General features: G+C 47.5%; 1 protein-coding gene across 1 annotated transcript; it reads right to left on the bottom strand.

The window, feature by feature from the left end:
- Positions 1-8766: 8766 nt before the first annotated feature.
- On the bottom strand, positions 8767-14295 carry LENG9 (leukocyte receptor cluster member 9). Its single transcript, XM_042471335.1, has 2 exons — positions 14178-14295; positions 8767-10995 (listed from the first exon to the last, which is right to left on the bottom strand). The coding sequence occupies exon 2, from the start codon at positions 10972-10974 to the stop codon at positions 9415-9417; it is 1560 nt and encodes a 519-aa protein (XP_042327269.1). The 5' UTR covers positions 10975-10995; positions 14178-14295; the 3' UTR covers positions 8767-9414.
- Positions 14296-15411: the final 1116 nt, after the last annotated feature.

Genomic DNA, 15411 nt, shown 5'->3' on the forward strand with positions numbered 1-15411 from the left:
TTGGAGCCCTGGTGGCGCATTATTGGAGCCCTGGTGGCGCATTGGTTAAATGCCTGTACTGCAGCCATTCACTCAAAACCACAAGGTTGTGAGTTCAAGACCAGCAAAGGGCCCAAGCTCGACTCAGGCTTGCATCCTTCTGAGGTCGCTAAAATGAGTACCCAGACTGTTGGGGGCAAATTAGCTTACTTGCTAATTAGCTTACTTGCTGTTCACCGCTATGATCTTTGGAATAGCGGTATATAAATAAAACAAATTATTATTATTATTATTAAAAAAATTTTTTTTTAATGTGCCATGCTGGGACAATTACCTTTTATTTTGGAGGGGTGGGAATGGAATCAACATGAATTCCATTTTAACTGCCAACACCACTGATAAGAGGCACTTGTTTAGAGGAGATAGCAAAAATCACAGTAGCTAAGCAAATTCCCCCATATTAATCATATGACAGAAGCAATGAAAGTGCTTAGTTTTTTGTGGGGTTTTTTGGACTATGTGACTCTGTTCTGGAAGGGTTTATTCCTGACGTTTTGCAAACATCTGTGGCTGGCATCTTCAGAGATTGGTGGAACGTCAGGAATAAATTGTTCCAGAACATGGCCACATAGCCCAAAAAACCCCACAAAAAACTCTGGATGCTAGCCGTGAAAGCCTTCGACTTCACAATGAGAGTGCTTTTCCCCACCCCATCTCTCAAAATCTACTAACAGGTGTGTAAGCACCAATTTCCATAGTCACTTAATTCCCCGGTTCTGTTTTTGTGTCTCAGAAATCTGGAATGATACAAGGGAATTGGTTAAGCTGGTTTATTTATATATTTGTTTTATTTATATGCTGCCTTTCTCCCAGGCCAGGACCCAAGGCAGCTTCCATAACAACAAACTAAAAATGTTTACAAAAAGTTTTAAACCAATTTAAAAACACCACCTTAAAACACTATAAAACTAATTAAAAATCAAAGTTTCAAACAAATAAAATGTCCATATTAAAAAAAATGCTTAGCATTAAAATGTTGCATAAAATAAGATTGTTTTTGTTTGTGAAAGGAAAGCAGAAGGATGGGAACCTAGCCTCCTGTGGAAGGGAGTTTCCAGAAGGTGGGAGACAACCAAAAGAAGGCTGTCTTGTGTTCTCACATATTGAGCCTGCGATATATAATAAGCTTTTTATTTTTATTAACCGCTTTTCCTCCAATTCAAAGTTGTTGTACATACAAATGCGATAAAAAAACTATATTAAACATAGTCAAATACAATATTAAAAACAGTTATAAAAACAATTGTAACATTCATTTTAAAAACAGTACAACTAGGCTAGTCGGGATATCAATTATGGGTAGTCGTTCCACTGGTCGGGGAATACTTTCTTACAAAGGATCGGAGGGTATGCTAACTGGAAGAGATGAGTTTTTAATGCCTTCTTGAAGCGTCCAGTGTACAGCTGGATCGAATCTCCTCCGGAGTGCATTCCAGTGAGGTCGGAGCCGTCATTGTATAAATCTCTTGTGAGTTGCTACCAATCTCACCTTGGGGTGTTCAAGCAACAATTTCCCCGTTGTTCTGAGGTGGCAGGACTGTGAGAAAGTTTGCAACAAACATTATACGCAAAGTCATATGGTAAAAGAGAATGTCTGCGCAATATGTTGCTGGTGTATGGCAGCTGCTTCTCAAAGCAAGATGGGGTGCACTAGGAAACTTAGGCGGTTTACAGACACGCCAAATAGTACGTCTATCAATAGTACTAGGGTTAGGAAGGGCGGTGCTTCCGCACCCCTAAACCATAGTATATTGAATACTAAAGATGTGTGCGCCTGTTCATTACGGGCGGCGCCATCTTTACGTATCGGACAGCTAGCGTCGTTACCATCGCGACGTAGTGATTCCCCCTGGCGCCTTCGCTACGTCGAAACGCGACGGAAAAAAGAAAGCTCCAATTTTGGAGCTTCTTTTTCTGTCCTCACGGGAGTCGGGCGTAGTGAGTGCTCCAGCTCCCGCGACTACTGTGCGGCGGCGGCAGACCGCCGCAAATAGGCAGTCTGTACCACCCCTTATTCTCAGCCTACAAATCCAAAGATTTTTCAACATTCCCTTTAGCAAGTGGTTTTGAGATTATCATTGCATGGTGTCTGCAATCCTTTATGACAAACAGCCATTGAAATTGTCATAATTCATGTCAACAGTTCTTTGCCTTTCGTTTCAAAGGGCCCTGGTTATACTAATACTTGGATCAAGTTTTATTTTCATTAATAAAGACCATTTCTTCATGTTACAATAAAAAGAAAGGGCAATATCAGCCAAACACTATCCCTTCTCTATTAGAAGTTCTAAAAGCCACAATTGAAAATTTTTTAAATCCATTGTAAAGAAATGTGGTTCTTCTTCGTTTGGTCTCTGCGAAATCATACAAATTGGGTTTCACTGCACTTCTGCGCAGTGTGCTCGAACCTACTGGAAATCACTGGCAGATGTTTAACTCTGCAACATATTGAAAGCTTTTTTGGCGGTAACTATCGCCCACCTTATATACTAGCCCTGCCTTCCCGCTCTTTTCCCAGTTTCCTTTTTCCCCGCGCTAGCTGCTTCTAGGAACTTTTCGCTTGCTCTTGTTGATCGGAAATCACTTTCGTTTTTTGACCTTCGGATCTATTTTGACCATTACTTACTCTCCGCCCGTTAACTTCGGACTCTCTCGGCTTGCATTTACTTCTGCTTGTGTGTTTCCTTTGAATTTGACGACTTCGGAAAGATGCCTCCAGCCCTTTAAGAAGTGCGAATACTGCGGGGCAAGTTGCCTGTTCAGGACCCCCACTAACCTCTGCTGTTTTGTCTTGGAAGATGTATGATAAGCTAGATCCTGTCAATCTCTTGTAATTTCTCTATCTTCCCAAGCCAGGAAAAATACGGGATATCCGATCACTTATGCAATCGCCATGGGAAAGGTCCGGGAGGAAAGGTCGTTCCCCGCTTCATATTTCATCCTCCAGCCGCTTCCGCCCCTTCTTTCTTCACGGGCCAGCGCCTCTAGTGTGGTCTCTTTGTCCACCCGGACAAGGTCGCCGACAACAACTATGTGACCCGGGATCCTACCAAACAACCGGGTCACCCACGAACACCTCCATAGCGCCCCATAAATCCTCGGGGACTGAGGGTTTCGAGCCCATGGAGAGATCCGGGAGGAAGCCATCCCCGGAGGCTTCTCGCGCTCGGAAGGACGTCAGAGATCGGAGGCTCCACTCGCATCCGCCTATAAAGTCCTCCAAGAGCGTCGTCGAAGCCATCCCGACAACTACTCCAAGTCTCTGTGATCCGAGCCATCCTCACTCGTCGATGGGCGACACCGTCGGAATAGGGTGCAAAACCATCTAAGTCCCACTCCAAGCGGCCCAACCGTCCTCCTCACATGCCGGATAATCCAATTCTTCCCTGTGAGGACAAGGCGGCGACTCCAACTTCCAATTACTCAACAAGAGAGACTTCACACAGAACCAAGAGGCCTCCTCTCCCAAAAATCTATTTTCCAATCTACAAATCCAGGACTAAGGACACCAGCGTCGAGTCGCCCGACTAAGTCATCTGACCAAGCTTTCTTCGCAAACATACGTTCTCCGCCCCGGGAGACCGCTGTAATGACCCGGGACGTGCGACAACGGAGCCGACCACACCGCTAACCACTGGGCCGATTACTTGGTCAACTCCGCGCAACCACCGCCTCTCGGTTTAGAAGAGCCTTCCCCTCGATCGGATCCAATTCGTATGCGGACGATGCGGCCCCCTTTCGGAGGTTGAAGACCCTTGGGAATGGAACACTTTGTACAAATGTTCTTAGACACCAGAGACTACAGAAATAGAGGTACTACAATGTCAGTCCCCAAGGAAAAGCCTTCAGGGAGTTCACCATGCTCAAACTGCTCCCACTGATGCCCCGGGCTGACAGCCGTCGGCTTCCCAGACTTCAGTACCTCGCCGTCAGTCCTTGAAGTCGTTTTCGGCTCTCGAACATTCCGGCTCGCTTCCATCCCGGGCATGTTTCCTGACTTCCCTGACTTCCGATTGGAGTCCGACCCGGAAACCCTTGTCACCACGCATGATCTTCGGACATCGAAGACGACCATCCGACTCCACCCTCTCTCAAGAGATGCAACCACGGGCTACGTCATCTTAAGGCCCATGATGATGTTCGCAGCCTTCAGCGAAACATCATCATAAGATGTGTCGCACCCTGGACATCGACCCATCTCCACTGAGGAGGAGGCCCCGGACCTGTGGAGCTTCTAGTTCTCGGAATGTGTCCTCACACCTCCCATTGCATCCCGATTTGCTGCCGTCCCTACAGGCCATCGTTGCAAAGATCCTGGGAACCCGTCTTCACTGGTTTGCTTTTTTTCAGGAAGGTCGAGAACTCTACAATAAGATCGCAAACCTGCCGGTTTGTTTCATATGGCTATTACCGATCTACCCTATAGCCGAATCTCGTCCATTGTAGAGGGGGCACAAAGCAGTACCTTTGTGCCTAAAAACAGGCGACCTCTCCCGGGGAACGCGACTAGCCAAATAGATTGTTAAGCCCTTTAGATCGTATAGAAGCATATTCCTCTGTTGTCCTCATTGTTAAAGGCCATTAATTATAAGCCTGCATGGGTGGCATACGTCAGGCCCTGATGGATGACCAATCTCACCAATCGTTCCCTGACAAGTTGCTGATGAGTCAAGCGCCGCTTGGTCGAAATCCTTCGATCGTAGGTCCCACTACAGTAAGGCAAATGGAATTTCATAACCGACCTCCAGGAACATTGCTGACTGTGTCGGGACGAGGGATGGCGGCTTCGCTGGCACTACGTCGACACGGTGGCTCAGAGGATCCGACCTCAATACACCAATGTGAGGGGCGGCCATCGAGGACATGCCTCTGGATGGCCACGCGGCTGTTCCACGCCGACACGCGACGAGCTCTGAACCTGAACCGCAAGTTCAGAATGAAGACTGCCGCTAAGAAGCATGGGATGTCCTCCAATCCCATTTCGCCTTCAGGAGGAGGAACCGTCCTTGGCCGCCGCAAGGTCAGTCCCAGAGCTCATTCTCCCAGACCGACAGCCCCACAACAGGGCTCACAGAGGCGCCGTTATCCCTCCCAGCTTCCTCCTCCTCTGGGCCGCCGCAATTTCCCGCCACGGTACCGCAAGCGTCCCGCCGGCAGATACCGACCAGGGGAAGAAAAGAGCCTGAGGGGACGCAGCGCACTTCGTTTCCCCGTCACCTGTGTTCTCTCCTGGACATCCTGGAGGCCCTTGCTAACACCTGGGCTTCCATAACTTCGGACTCGTGGGTGATTACAAATCGTCCGTAGGGGTATGCCCTCGAGTTTCAGGACGCCCTCCAACTGGAGCTTCATGTCCACCTCCACCCCCATCGGACACACCTTCGACGAAGTGCGCACTGACAGCGGGCCTCCCTGTGAAAAAGGGGCAATTTCCCCTTTACCCCCCTGACCAAGTGTCTAGAGCCTTTCTTTCTCAGATACTTCACGGTACCACAGGCTGATGGGGGGATCAGGCCCATCCTTGACTGAGACAATTGAACTTGTTCTTGACTACCGTCGCTTTCGAATGGTAACCCTGGCTTCCATTCGCTCTGCTCCATCAGGTCTGTGGTTTGCGACAGTCGACCTGAAGGACGCCCTATTTCCACATCGGGATCGGCTGGTCCATCGAAGATTCCTCGCCTTTGCTGTAGCTCTAGTCGCTTACCACTACAAGTCCTCCCCTTCGGCTGGCCACGGCACCGAGAGTCTTCACGAAATGCATGGCACCGGTAGTGGCTTATCTCCCACCAAAGAGGATACATGGTTTCCCATACCTCGACGACTGGCTGTTGTCCCCGAGTCCCAGGAGAAACTGCAGGAGGCACTCTCATTCGCCTTACACTTTGGGACTCCTCGGTCTGGTGGTCAAACCGGGAGAAGTCTCACCTCACACTTCCAGACAGGTCAATGTTCATCGGCTGCATTCTCGACTCCGGACATGCTCCGCCTTCTTCCTCCAGACCGTTTCCGTGGCGCTCTGACGACGCCATCAGGCCTTGCATCTCCCACAGAAGTGCGGGCCAGGACGTCCAAGTTGCCCTGGGCCATATGGCTTCAACAACCTTCGTCACCACCTTGGGCAAACTTCGGCTCCGACTCTCCAGTCCTGGTTCCTCTCCGTCTTCCTCCGTTGAGTGACCCTCCTTTGAAGTGGCTCACGGTACCAGAGACCGGTGGCCGCTCCCTCGATGGTGGCTCCACGACGCCAATGTCTGCACCGGGATGTCCTTCCACCAGCCCCCAGCCACAACTCACCTTGACAACCGATGCATCGGAGGGCTGGGGCGCCCACCTGCTCGACCTGGTCCACAAGGACAGGTGGTCTCCACAAGACAGCGCGCCTCCACATCAACGCCCTGGAGAAATGCTGGCAGTCGAAAAGCACTGAGTCATTCGAGGGCAGTAGTCTCAGGAAGAGTGGTCCTCCTGAGAACGGACAACTACCACCGTGATGTACTACATCAACAAACAAGGTGGTACCAGGTCCAAGACCCTGTTAGACCTCACCGTCCGCATCTGGGACTGGTGATCCAGAGAACGCTCCTCCTCGCGGCGATTCACCTTCCCGGGGAGGACAACGAGCTGGCAGATCGCCTCAGCAATCTCCATCGGTGTGCCACGAGTGGAGGCTCCATCCCGAGAGACGGTCAGCGACCTCTTCGATCGATGGGGAGATCCCGGATCGACTCTTCGCGACCAGCCGGAACAGCCACTGTCCCCAGTTCTGCTCCAGGAGGCGTTTTCGACGGCTCCCTCGGAGACGCGTTCGCCTTCCTCTGGACGGGGGAGCTCCTCTACGCCCTTCCCTCCGTTCCCTCTCATCATCAGAGTGGTGTCCAAGATGGACAACGGATCCGCTCGCATGCGATCCTGATCACCCCGTGGGTGGCCGAGACAGCCGTGGTTCGCATCCCTTCTCCACCTCCAGGAATGCTTCCTCCTCCCTCGCCTCGACCCGCCCGGACCTGACTGTCGATCCAGGACGGACGGATTCTCACCCCGACATCGAGAAGCCTGCCGTGGTAGCCTGGAGGATTCGGCCCTAACGCCCTGCGAAGCAGTGCGACGGTGATCTGGCCGCCAGAAAACCTTCCACCCAGCGCTCTTATGCCCTAAAGTGGAAGAAATTTTGCCTCTTCCTGGACCAAAAGGGCTTGGTCTCCTGCACAGGTTTTCCACTCCAGTGGTACTGGAGTTTTTGTTGGCACTTTGGATGGGGGGACCTTGCCCTCTCATCCATCAAATGCTATTTGTCGGACTTTTGTGCCAAATATCAGTTCGGGGGGAGGTTTCTTCTTCAAAGACCCCTTGGTGAAGGGTTCCTGAAGGGTTGTGCCAACCTTTACCTCCTGTGTTGTACCAGACACCGCTTGGAACCTGGAGTCGTATGTCCTCCCTCCAGTCCAAGCCTTTTGAACGAGGCCACAGCGGACTTGAGACTTGTGACTTGGAAAACAAACCGCCTTGCTTGTGGCCATCACTCTTGCCCGCCGTGCGGGCGAACTCTGTGCTTTGCGGAGGGACCAAGCCATTCCTAAGATTCACAGAGACAAGGTGGTCTCCGCCGACATTTCCTTCCTCAGAAGGTTGTGTCTACTTTTCACATGTGCCAGGACATTGTGTTACCCACTCTCGCATCCAACCCGACTCGGATGAGGAGAGACGCCTGCACTCTCTTATGTCAGGAGAGCGCTGGCTTTTTATCTGGACAGAATGCTGCTTATATCGTCCGAGAGACTTTTCCAATGCTACTCGGAACCGAAGAGGGGTTGCCTGTGTCAGCGCAAGGTTGTCCAAATGGGTGGGCTGGTACCATCCACCTCTGCTATGAACTGCTAGGCAAGCCTCCCTGGCAGGGTTCGGTCCCATTCCACAAGGTCCATGGCAACATCCTCCGCGTTCCTATCGGGAGTCCATTGGAGGAGATCTGCAAGGCTGCTGTCTGGTCCCAACCTCTGACTTTCATCAAACATTATAGGTTGGACACCAGGGCCATCCGAGACAGCTTTCGGGAGGCTGTGTTGGTTTCAGGATTGCACTGATTGCACTACTGAGGTTCTTTGTATTCACTACACTTGTACAGTTGACACTGTTTAATGTTGTTGTATTTATGCTTGCACAAGTCCTTTTGGATCGGTTTGCATGACCTCTATTCCCTTCTCAGGTTAGCAAGGTTCTTGCTTTTTGTTTGTGATGAACAAAAGACTGATCATTATGTGCAAGGTGTTTATATGTAATAAATATACCTTTGGTTCACCATAGCTTTGGTCTCAGGACACTCCTCCCGCCATACCTTAGCTTGTCAGTCTAAACCCATTTGTATGATATCGCAGAGACCACGAAGAAGAAGGACAGGTTGCTTACTTTAAACTGTATTTCTTCGAGTGGTCATCTGCGAAACAATAAAATCCCACCCGTCCGTCCCTCAGTGTCCTGCTCACATTGGCTCTTTCCATCGCCTGCTTGGCGGAAAAAAAATATGCGAACTGGGAAAAGAGCGGGAAGGCAGGGGCCTTATAACGGGTGGCGGAGTTTACCGCCAAAAGCTTCAATATGTGCAAGTTAACTCTGCCAGTGATTCAGTAGTTCCGAGCAGCACTGCGCAGGCGCAGTGAAACATTTGTATGTATTCGCAGATGACCACTCGAAGAAATACAGTTACAGGTAAGCAACCTGTCCGTCTCAGTTTCTCTCAATTTAAACCCTGCAGTTTATTTTAATTGAATAAGTCTATCTCTCTGTCAGGAGAAGCTGGAGAGGTTAAATAGGCATAGTTCATACTCCTTACAGCTGGACACTGCTATTCTGTGCCTCTGGATAGATAGTGATTTTTATATTTGGTGAGTTTCATCTGTCCTCTCCACTGAAGCCACTTGCAGAAATTAGTATAAGTTTCTGGTTTCTGGATTCCACTGCTGCAAATTCATTTGGAGTGGGATTAAACCGCTTCTACTGGTCACAATTATGCCATTCTTGAGCTGGAATTTTCTTTGTTATTTACACTAGGTTACACCACTGTTACGCATTTACACAGGCATTGAGTAAGGAGGTATCCATTTCCTCCTTGCAAACACCCCCTGCAGCAAAATGGCAGCCAGGAGCTATCCAGGCACAACACTAGCTGCTGTTCACAAAAATGTCCTTGCATGTAGCTCCACTCTCTGATTGCAGAAGGCTGATTCCTAAAGATAATTTGGTTTGTGTTGCACAGCCAAGAAAAGCATCCTCCGGCTTTCCACTCTTATCAGCATTCTCATAGGTTCCTGATCTGACTCTTCTTCCGAAATGGAGTAGATCTGGGCTCTAAAGCTGCCTACCTGTGGGATGATACCTTCAATATAAATCTATTTTAAGTACAGTGCTGTAAAACCTATCAGTCTTACCTGTTCCTACCTCACATAAGCATAATGTCTCTACTGCCTGTGTTCCTAAATGTTCAATAGTGGGAAGCCATGAGGGATTTTCTGGCAATCGTGGTCTTGCCTTCCGTCGTGGGATCTTTACCATGGTCAAGTGAAACTTCTCTTTGCTTGGAAGATGAATCACTGTCAGGTCCTTCTTGCTAAAGGCATCCTCCAAAGTTTGGGCCAATAAACCCAGCTCGGGTACAGATCTTGGAGCCATGTAGAGCACACGTGAATAGAAATTCTCAACCCCATGGAAGGATAGCAGCAAGGCTGGAGGCAGCAGGCGCTGGCTGTTGGCTTGGAGCTCTTGGAGAGCCAGAACTGCCTTGGAAATATCTTCAGGGGTGTTCAAGCGCAGTAGGCCAACTGTGAGGTGTAAAGTAGCCAAGGGCACACAGAACTCAGCTAAGTCTGGGTGAACTTTACAAAGGGCCTCTTGGAAAAGTTTCACAGCTTCCCGGACCTCTGGGCTGGTGACTGGGATTGCTATGAAATGGGTTGTACGCCGTTTAGGGCAAGGAAAGTATACTCTTGCCTCATTTTCCAAAGTGATGCTTTCTTCCATCAGTGGTTCATCTTCTGGTTCAATGCTGAAGATATGCTTGTCCACTTTTCCTTCCTTGATGGAATATCCATCTATAACTGAGCTGACTGCATCTGTTTCCTTCTCTTCAGTCACAATGTTTTCATCCAAGGTGACATATTTATCTCCAATCAATTTCAAACAACCCATGGCTTCCTCATTCTCCTTGACTTCATCAGTTCCAGTAGCTGTCCTGTTCAGCTGCTTTTCTCCATCTGAAACACAGACATCCCCCTCTTCGCCACTGTGCTTGGCTGCTCCTTCTAGCGCTCCTGTTTCTTTCCTTCCATCTTCATTTGAAGGATGGCTGTTGCTCTTCTCTTTGATGGCCTGATCTTCTTCCTTGATCACTTCCAAGATGGTTCTTCCACTTCCTGTGGACCCAAAGACATCATCGGTGCGACTGACTTTGTCCCACACCACACGAGTGCCATATTTGAAGTACTGGATCCTGTGTTTGGGGATAGCAAGTACACCAGGCCCAACTGAAGCCAGATTTTCCCATGAGAAAGCAGTGAAAGGTTGCTCCACTACCCCCAAAAACCGGTCAAGGTAACCAATAGAGAAGCATTCAGCTGGCACCTGGGGGTCCCAGAGGAGGCGTGAGATAACATCCTCGGCTGTTTTCATGGGAGGCTTTTTACTAACTGGTAGCTGTTCGACAGTTTTGCAGTTGGGTCTGTGCTCTTCTACATGATCAGCATCAGTGGTATCACCAGGATGATGGTTTCGGCAGCGGGCACCAAAGCGGCAACGTCCTTCCAGGAAAAATGGGCATGCAGGGTTGATTTCAGGAGATGAATGTGTGGTTGGAACTGAACCTGGATCTTCAAGTGATTCCACAGTGTTATCAGAAAGAGGCTCAGTGGGTTCTTTTTCCAGTGAGAGATTCACCTCAGCCATTGCTGTAAACGGATAGTCAATCTACAGGAGAAAGCACAATTAGAAGAGGAAAGTTTATCTGCGTCCATCTCTCATCTTGTGGCCTAGGGACAATGCAAGAGAGTCAAGGAGTGGAAAAGTATTTACTGGGATGACAGTATCTGAGATATGTTTCCCCTGAAAATGTTGAAAAGGAATGAGGTACCCAGTTTGGAACCAGCCATTAACAAGTTTGTGTTCTATTGAAACATCAAATGAAAGAACTGGTTTCAGTTGATTTAGCCATGTATTTCTCTGTAAAATCAACATATTAATCACATTCATAAATGACATCAGGTACACATTTGTACAGTGCGATGCTTGGAGTATCAACCGGAAAGTCCTTGGTTTAAGTCCAAGTCCAGACTACGATCTTGCCGGGAATTAATACTCAACCCTGAGATAGTGCAGTGCCAATTTTCTACCATGGAGGTGATAATTTATAGGCTTCAAGAGGTGAATTGCTGAGCAAAATGAACTCATATTTCTGAAAATTCAAGAACATGCTCCTGCAGTGAGTGATTTCTGCAGTACTACCTAACCTGCAACATGGGATAATCATTACTTATTTGCCTTTTTTTCTAGCTAAGATTGAGCCCAACGTAACAACTACAATATTATCATGGTATTGCTCAGGGTGGGTGGAATTTCTCCTGACCTCTGACAGTAGCTTACAACCTCTATCTCCTAGAGTAGTGCTACTCAAAGTGGTGCACTGGGGGGTCCCCATCAGCTAGCCTGAGAAGAAACTGCTCTAGAGGGAGAATCAGCTATAAGATAGATCTTACTTTTATTTATAGTACTGATATTTATAGGACTGGATAGATTGCTTGTTTGTTTGTTTTTAGGACTGATAGCACACCGCAAGAAAATACTGCAACACATAAAAAAATAACACTGATTAACTTTATGTTAATAAGCTTCAAAAACTAAATAGGCATTTGCATGGTGCCAAAATAACAGCAAGAGTGTCTTCCTAGGGAGAGAATTAACAAAGCTGGGCCCTACCATGAAGACTCTTTTCTGGTGAATTACCTGTAATGCCTCAAGGATCCAGAGAAGGACATAGTAAAGGGTCATATTAAACGATGGGCTCATAAACATGGCACAATAACATCCAAAATCCACAAAACAATGATACCTTTATTGGCCACCCATAATGCACAAAATACACCTTGCAAGCTTTCAAAGCTCCACTGGCTTCTTCATCAGGCAAAGATGTTAAAAAATCACACCGGAGAACATTTTTCCTTGCTGAAGAAACCAGTGGCGCTTTGAAAGCTTGCAACATGTATTTGGTGCATTTTGGTTACCCAATAAAAGTATCGCTGTTTTGTGGACTTTGGATGTTATGGTACTTTGCTTCATGGCCAACATGGCTGCCCTTGGATATGTTTTATGGGATACCCTAGAAGAGAAAAGCCCTCTTCCCACAACAAGCTCTCCCTATATTTTTCTTAGGCCATAGCTTTATTATAGACTTATTGCCATTCCTTACTCTAGTAAGCCTTTGGGAAGTGAAGTTTAGAGGAGTAAGTGAGCAGCAGAACAACAGTCATCAAGATTTACATGTAACTGTATGAGAGACGACCATGTCCCTTTCGTTATTGTTTATTCTCATTATTTAAAATGAAAAGTTGATGTTGTATGGGTAAGACTCATCTTCAGTAAGGCTGCCCCCTATTTGTGGGATCCATCTCACTGACTGAGGTCTAAGGGGGTGCTGGCACAGGGAAAAGAGTGTAACCAAATACATCAACATAGTTTATTAGCAGTAAATAATCCTTAAGTGAGCCAGTCCAATCTCCTAGAATGAGGAAAGGCACTGCACAAGTTTGGGAAACTACCAGATGATGATATCATGGGGTTTTCCAGTGTTGCCAGGTTTTCAAAATAGCAACATACAGCCAGCAAAACGGGTTGAAGTGTTGGACTACGACGCTGGGAGAGCAAAGTTTAAGAACCACTGCTATATATGTGCTATATTATACAGTACGTAGAATCAAAGAGTTGGAAGCGATCCCAAGGGCCATCCAGTCCAACCCCCTGCCATGCAGGAACTCACCATCAAAGTATCCCTGACAGATGGCCCTCAAGCCTTTGTTTAAAAACCTCCAAAGAAGGAGACTCCACCACACTCCAAGGCAACATAGTCCACTGTCCACCAGCTTTTACTGTCAGGAAGTTCCTCCTGATGTTGAGGTGCTTCACCATTTTAGTCGCTCCCCTTTGGACATGCTCCAGTTTCTTGACATCCTTTTTAAATTGTGGTGCCCAGAACTGGACATAATATTCCAAGTGTGGCCTGACCAGAGCAGAATATAGTGGCACTATTACTTCCCTTGATCTAGACACTATACTTCTATTGATGCAGCCTAAAATCACATTGGCCTTGTTAGCTGCTGCATAGCACTGTTGGCTCATGTTCAACTTGTGGTCTATTTGGACGCCCAGATCTCTTTCAAACGCAGTTTCATTCATCCAGGTGTCCCCCATCCTATATCTGTGCATTTCATTTTTCTGCCCTAAGTGCAATACCTTACATTTCTCCCTGTTGAATTTCATTTTGTTAGCTTTGGCCCAGCTTTCTAGTCTATTCAGGTCATTTTGAATTTTGATCTTGTCCTCTGGAGTATTAGCTATTCCTCCTAATTTGGTTTCATCTGCAAATTTGATAAGTATGCTCCCAATTCTGTCATCCAGGTCATTGATAAAGATGTTGAATAACACTGGGCCCAGGACAGAGCCCTGTGGGACCCCACTGGTCACAGGATGAAAAGGTGCCATTGCTGAGCACTCTTTGGGTTCGGCTGGTCAACCAATTACAAATCCATGTAACAGTTGCCTTGTCTAGCCCACATTTTACTAGCTTTGTTTGCAAGAATGTCACAGGGGACCCCTTGTCAAAGGCCTTACCTATATAGCAGTGTTTCTTAAACACTGGTCCTCCAGATGTTTTGGATTCCATCTCCCAGAATCCTTAGCCACCTTGGATTCTGGGAGCTGAAGTCCCAAAACACCTGAAAGGCAAGAGTTTGGGAATAATCCCTGCTCTACAGTACATAGGAAACTGCAAGCCTTTTTTTGCAAGGGAAAGCCCTGAACCAGTTCAGCACCTAAACATCCTTGGAATCAAAAAAGGCAGTGGAAGAAAATCAAGAGTTGGGGAGGGAGAAGTCATTTACCTTTCCTCGAAGACTCGTCAGTCTCTTCCCGGCCTAAATAGAGGTAAATCTTGGGCTGTTTTATCTCTTAAGGAGCGTCCAGAAGCCCTCCCCTTCCTTGTGCAACCTAGACTTTGCTTCCTGGTCTGGAAAGGAAGGCGATTGTAAAGTGATTTCCCGAAAGTGGCCAGCAGAGGGCGAGACCCCTCCAATTTCCCCAATGCAAGAATGAATGGGAACTCAGTAGACCGGGACCTCCTGATGGATTCTGCATTCTTGGTAGAAATAATGCAGTTTAGCACTACTTTGAATGTTGTTTCTTGTCGTTGCTGTGTGCCTTCCAGTCGTTCCCGACTTATGGCCATCTTATCCTGGGGTTTTCTTGGCAGGATTTGTTCAGATGAGGTTAGCCCTTGCCATCCTCTGAGGCTGAGAGAGTGTGACTTGCCCAAGGTCACCCAATGGGGTTCATGGCTAAGCAGGGAATGAAATAGCCATAGTCTCCAAAGTCATCGTCTCCAACACCCAAACCACTATGCCAGGCTGACTAAGGAACACAGAGCTGTACGTCCTTCCTATGGAATCTTGGGATTTGTAGTTTTGTGAAGTTTTTAGCCTTCTCTGCCAAGAATGCCGATGCCTCACAAAACTACAAACCCCAGGATTCTGTAGGATGGAGCCAGGGCAGTTAAAATGATGTCAAACTGCATTATTTGTACAGTGTAGATGTTGTGTCTGCGCTGCATACATAAAGCAGTTTGACACCACTTTAACTGCCATGGCTCAATGCTATGGAATTCCGGATGTGTAGTTTTGTGAGACATTTAGCCTTCTCTGTCAGAGAGCTTTGGTGCTCCACCAAATTACAGATCCCAGCATTCCATCACATTGAGCCATGGCAGTTAAAGTGGTGTCAAACTGCTTTACTTAACCTGCCGTGAAACCCATTGTGGAAGAAAGGCGGTATATAAATCCTTGAAAGCAATAAATAAAATTTATGCAGTGTAGACACACTCTCTCGCTCCTAATCATCTAAGAAGAGCAGCAAAGCCAAAGAGGCACCTTCAAAGGAGCTACATAACTTGGCTGCCCAAAACAAGGAAAGCTATGTCAGAAGCAAGCAGATGTGTATTTGTATGTGAAAGGACTATGGAGTTTATCAGACAAGGTAAATTGGAAGTATAATCCAATGGCAATCCGAATACAGTCATGGGGTTTAAGGTTATTGCGTGATAGACTACCACATGCAATTTCA

Source organism: Sceloporus undulatus, chromosome 6, assembly GCF_019175285.1.
Source record: "Sceloporus undulatus isolate JIND9_A2432 ecotype Alabama chromosome 6, SceUnd_v1.1, whole genome shotgun sequence".
Taxonomy (NCBI): domain Eukaryota; kingdom Metazoa; phylum Chordata; class Lepidosauria; order Squamata; family Phrynosomatidae; genus Sceloporus; species Sceloporus undulatus.

Excerpts from the sequence above, each read along its gene's own strand:
- LENG9 (XM_042471335.1), bottom strand. The coding sequence starts at position 10,974 with ATGGCTGAGGTGAATCTCTCACTGGAAAAAGAACCCACTGAGCCTCTT.